This window comes from Benincasa hispida, chromosome 12 (assembly GCF_027475165.1).
Source record: "Benincasa hispida cultivar pf3 chromosome 12, pf3_genome.v1.1, whole genome shotgun sequence".
NCBI classification, from domain to species: domain Eukaryota; kingdom Viridiplantae; phylum Streptophyta; class Magnoliopsida; order Cucurbitales; family Cucurbitaceae; genus Benincasa; species Benincasa hispida.
This window is the reverse complement of record NC_143489.1, coordinates 2539677-2541903: the sequence shown is the minus strand read 5'-3', so window position 1 is coordinate 2541903 and position 2227 is coordinate 2539677. Positions and strand designations below refer to the sequence as shown.

The window sequence follows — 2227 nt, the reverse complement described above, 5'->3', positions numbered from 1 at the left end:
TTGGAGAAAGGACTAATGAAAACCCATGACAAATTTGGGGCAAGCTAAGCCCCTCTTTTCAAAGTTCAAAGTTGTTCTATGTTTAACAAAGAAAAGAATTAAAATGGAAGAGTGTAGTTTATGTGGGCTCATAAAACAGTTAGTAAAAGTTAAAATTTTCGAATTGTTAAAAGCAATTATGACACCTAACCAAATAGACATATATATCTCTTCATTCGATGCAATTCAACCCCTTTTGAATTCAATTTTAGCGCCCAAAGTTTGCGTCTTTAGCCCACTCTACGCACTCTCTCTCTCACCAAAATCAAACCCTTTCATTCAAAAATTGAATCCAACCCATTTCACTTTCCTCTCTTCTTATTCCTTCTTCCACTTTCAATCTCACTGCCATTACTGATCTCTATCGAAATGGGCTGTGCTTCTTCTCATCTTCTCAATCACGACGATGATTTCCCCCAACTTGGATCCTCTGCTCTAACCCATCATTTCGTCTCCCTCACTTCCACCACTTATGGCCTTCTTAACCTCGACCCGCCTTCGGCCACCGCCACTGCCCCACCGCCCCTCCCGATCCCCGCCAAGTCCCTTCGCTCTGACCCCGAGGTTATCAACTCCTGGGAGCTCATGGATGGCCTTGATGCCGATAGCTTTCGTTTTTCTCTTCTCTCTCAATCCAAAAAATTCGCTCTCAAGAACGACATTGATTCCAACAAGGAGAATTCCAACCCCAATTGCCCCACCCAGATCGTCGCATCATCTATTCTCCGACCGTCGTCTCGACCCACTGTTACTGCTCCCGTAACGATTCCCTCTCCGGTGAAACATTTGCTTGACAGGTATGAGCTAACACCGAACCCAAAAAGTTTAACTGAACTCTTACCTAACGTAAATGGCTCTCTAATTTTACTGGTGCCTTTGGATATGTATTATCTGCCTATGGAATTAGTTAATATACTGATAATGAACTACATAAATTTCTGTGTTAGATTTCTCTACCTTTTTTTGTGTTTCTTAGACTGTCGATTTATTAACACTTTCTTAATTGAGAAAAAAAAATGACATTTATAGAGGTTTGAAGGGAGGAATTGCTCACTACTGATTATAGATTACGGTGTATTTAATCATTCATTCATATTCTTATTCAGGTTTGAGACACTCTGCCCGCCGAGTGGGGAGAATCGGGTGGTGGTGTACACAACGACGCTCCGAGGGATAAGAAAGACGTTCGAGGAGTGCAACGCCGTGCGAGCAGCGATCGAAGGCACCGGAGTGCAAATCTGCGAGCGAGACGTATCGATGGATCGGGGGTTCAGAGAAGAGCTAAGGGAATTAATGAAAGGGAGAGGGCAAGAAGCCATGGTTCCTCCAAGAGTGTTCATAAGAGGTAAGTACATTGGGAATGGAGAAAAAGTGTTGAAAATGGTAGAAGAAGGAGTTTTAGTGGAATTACTTGAAGGGTTACCCAAAATCAAAGCTGGGTCTGTCTGTGAAGGGTGTGGAAATGCAAGATTTTTGCCCTGTTTTCAATGCAATGGAAGCTGTAAATTGGTGATGGCAGTGAAAAAAGAAGGGTTCCATAAGCAAAGCCATGGCAAGGCTGTGGTTGTTAAATGCCCTGATTGTAATGAGAATGGCCTTGTTCTTTGCCCCATTTGCAGCTAATGGCTTTCAGATAAGTTCTATACATTTTCATATATCATACAGAAGGTTAAAAGAATTCTGCCGACCCTTTTTGCTGCTCTACATTTTACATATATATATATATATGTGGTGATTTGTGTGGAATCTCATGCAGAGCTCTTTGTATTTTTACAATAAAATCAAAGGTCAGTTCTTGGCTGATTTGTAACAAAGAAATTGGTTTAGTCTTCTGGTTCAATCTCTCTGTCTAATAGCTCAAAAGTTTTCATACTTGATTGTGATGAACACGCTTGAAAGAACATTTATGAAGAGATGTGGAAAGTATATGACAAGGGGATTGTTATCAATCATGTATGTTGTGTGGCTTATATATTTTAGTTCTTAAACTTTGTATAAATTTGTTTCTTTATATGACGTGGAAACACGTTTTGGTTAATGAGATGTCGATGTGGACAAACATTGAAACTTAGAAGACGTTTGACAATTTAAGAGGGAAACGTGGTAGATGTGTGAAGGTCGTAATCAATTAGCAAACTACGACTTATGAGTATTATCTATATAAACCAGGTCCAAAATCAATGACCTA

At 40.3% G+C, this 2227-nt stretch overlaps 1 protein-coding gene across 1 annotated transcript; it reads left to right on the top strand.

Annotated features, from left to right (window-relative positions):
* Positions 1-265: 265 nt before the first annotated feature.
* LOC120068019 (uncharacterized protein At5g39865-like) lies at positions 266-1991 on the top strand. The gene is made up of 2 exons (XM_039019685.2): positions 266-836; positions 1146-1991. The coding sequence occupies exons 1-2, from the start codon at positions 409-411 to the stop codon at positions 1660-1662; spliced, it is 945 nt and encodes a 314-aa protein (XP_038875613.1). The 5' UTR covers positions 266-408; the 3' UTR covers positions 1663-1991.
* The last annotated feature ends 236 nt before the right edge of the window (positions 1992-2227 follow it).

Excerpts from the sequence above, each read along its gene's own strand:
- LOC120068019 (XM_039019685.2), top strand. The coding sequence starts at position 409 with ATGGGCTGTGCTTCTTCTCATCTTCTCAATCACGACGATGATTTCCCC. Across the intron at positions 837-1,145 it reads GTGAAACATTTGCTTGACAG|GTTTGAGACACTCTGCCCGC; the intron begins GTATGAGCTAAC and ends ATTCTTATTCAG.